This window comes from Chrysoperla carnea, chromosome 5, assembly GCF_905475395.1.
Source record: "Chrysoperla carnea chromosome 5, inChrCarn1.1, whole genome shotgun sequence".
Taxonomy (NCBI): Eukaryota; Metazoa; Arthropoda; class Insecta; order Neuroptera; family Chrysopidae; genus Chrysoperla; species Chrysoperla carnea.
In genome coordinates this window covers 73,065,025-73,067,375 of record NC_058341.1, presented here as the reverse complement: position 1 = coordinate 73,067,375, position 2,351 = coordinate 73,065,025, and the positions used below count along the sequence as shown (strand labels likewise).

At 30.0% G+C, this 2,351-nt stretch overlaps 1 protein-coding gene across 1 annotated transcript; it reads right to left on the bottom strand.

The window, feature by feature from the left end:
• Positions 1-341: 341 nt before the first annotated feature.
• Positions 342-1,547, bottom strand: LOC123301416. The gene is made up of 2 exons (XM_044884154.1): positions 1,314-1,547; positions 342-1,097 (listed from the first exon to the last, which is right to left on the bottom strand). The coding sequence occupies exons 1-2, from the start codon at positions 1,545-1,547 to the stop codon at positions 342-344; spliced, it is 990 nt and encodes a 329-aa protein (XP_044740089.1).
• Positions 1,548-2,351: the final 804 nt, after the last annotated feature.

Here is a 2,351-nt window from a genome sequence, read left to right as displayed (position 1 = left end):
TTCAACAGGTTTTGGTACTGATGAACTCCCCAACAAAAAATGTGAATAAAAACTATTTTTATTTTTGTAAAATACCTTTTCGGCTTCCATTTTTTTCAACAACAACAACAACAACAACAGCAACACAAGTAAAAAAAATAATGTTAATACGAATGTAATGAAACTGACTACTAAAGTAAATTAACTCGCAAAAAGTCCTATTTATACAATGAAATTTTATCTCCAAAAATTTTTTTTCGGATGCATGTGGTTATTATTGTTTAAATTTAAAAAAACCTGTAGGAAGTTGATAAAAGTGTTCAAGGAAACTAATTTATTTTAAATAATAATAAATTTTTTATTTATAATCTTTTTACATCATTTGTTAGTGGATTATATTCGACAATACGATCATGTAAAATTAGGCAATATGCGCTAGTATTAGGCTTAATATTAGATTTACATTTGAATTCAATTTTAAGATCCACTGGTCCAATCTTTATTTCATCCATTTGGTGTGAACAATTTATGAGGGCAATGGGAGCTATTTCTTTGAATTGTGCGGGTGTTAAGAGTGGTTGGCTGTTGGTTTTATAATATGATTCTTGAAATTTGGAATACATATCGTATAGTATGGCAAATCGATTATTTTGAAAATCTATATTAAGATCACTGTATGGATACACATCTGAATTTAAAAACACTTTTATATCAGTCAAATTACAATGATCAAAACGGCTTGCATCCTTCTCTTTCAAATTTCGTCGATTTGTTTGTAGAGCGAAGATAACATATCTAGCCTTTTCCAAACGTGTTGATGATTTTACTGCCCAGACTTGGTGTGTTGTAGTTGGAAGAACTGGATATTCATACATATCCCAGCTTCGAAAGCTCATCTTAATTGATTTACCACTATTGATAAATTTATATAATAATAGTTTCTGCTCATCCTGAAGTTGAACGTGTGGAACGTGCCATTGTAGTTTTGTAATTTCAAATTTCATATCATCAGTTGGTGATATAATTGAATTTAAATCATTCCGTGCACGATTCAAAATTAATTCATGTTTAACATTTGGAATAATTTTCGTATAATCTTCTGCGAAGCCTAAAATTCTCTTTAATGGTATACAAATATTAATATTACCATCGGAGAAATCAATATTATTTTCAATACACCAACCAGCATTTAAAAGCAATTTACTTTCATTATCATTAAGTGAGATATAATTTTTTAATGTTAAGGTTTGTCCAACGTTGCGAACACGATCAATTTCAATGCCATTTATCTCATAGCGTATCTCTTCAAATAAATAAGAAGGATAATTGTTTACCAATTTGGCGGTAGCTGATAATGTATTATCGCTAACTTTTTTCACAGTCCCCTCTATGTAGAGGAAACTTTCACAGGTCAAAATATTTAAATTTTGATTTTGAATACAAATTCGTATTTCATCACTGTTGTTAAACGTCGATAAAAATGGTGAATAGCTGTGGTACTCAATTTTTGTAATACTCTCATCAAAGTGAACGCCATCAGATATATTCAACATTTCAGCACTATACATTGTTTTTTAAAACAAGTCCCAAACTTTTCAAAAATTCCCTGTTCTCTGTTGTTAGTTTTCCAATGTTTTTTTTCGTTGATGATTCTGATGATGATGATGATGATGATGATGTCTTGATACTGTATTGTTGTCGTCTATTGTTGTTGTATGTTATCATGACATAGATGTAAACGTACGATAATATTCTCACCACGAAAGTCAATTAAGTTACCGTTTTGATCAGTAATTTTAATTGTTAGAGATGTTAGCTTTTTAACGTTCACAGGTAAATAGATGATATTTTTTGGAACTTCCACTATTTTATAGCCTGGCTCCACCATCGGATAGAATTCGTGTAATGTATGCACCAATTTGTCATTAATATAAGCCCCCGTTGTAATATTGCTCTCGATACGGATAACGTCTACTTTGTTAATATTAACAGGTAAATCTGATGAATGCAAAAGATTTGCTTCTAATTCACGCTTACTGAAACCCAACAATGAATCAATCGAATTCGGTTTATTAAAATAAACTTTTTCACTACACATCACTTCACATTGTAAAGTATTGTTATTCGCTTGAATTGTTAATGTAATTTTTGTCGGGTGTTCCTTATTGTATTGTTGGAGAAACTCTTGTACATATTGATTAATATCATGTATTTCGTAGGTTCCAACCGGTAAGACAATGGGTAAATTATTACCAATATGAATTTGATTACAACTATTGTCAACATTAGCTATCGAATTATACGATTGAAAAGTATATAATGCACATTTATAGTTTTTTGAGCCTAAATCAATTGGTGGAAAATAATCAACA

Coding starts and splice junctions, on each gene's coding strand:
- LOC123301416 (XM_044884154.1), bottom strand. CDS start 1,547: ATGTATAGTGCTGAAATGTTGAATATATCTGATGGCGTTCACTTTGAT. Junction 1,098..1,313: donor TATCAGCTACCGCCAAATTG/GTAAACAATTAT, acceptor ATACCATTAAAG/AGAATTTTAGGCTTCGCAGA.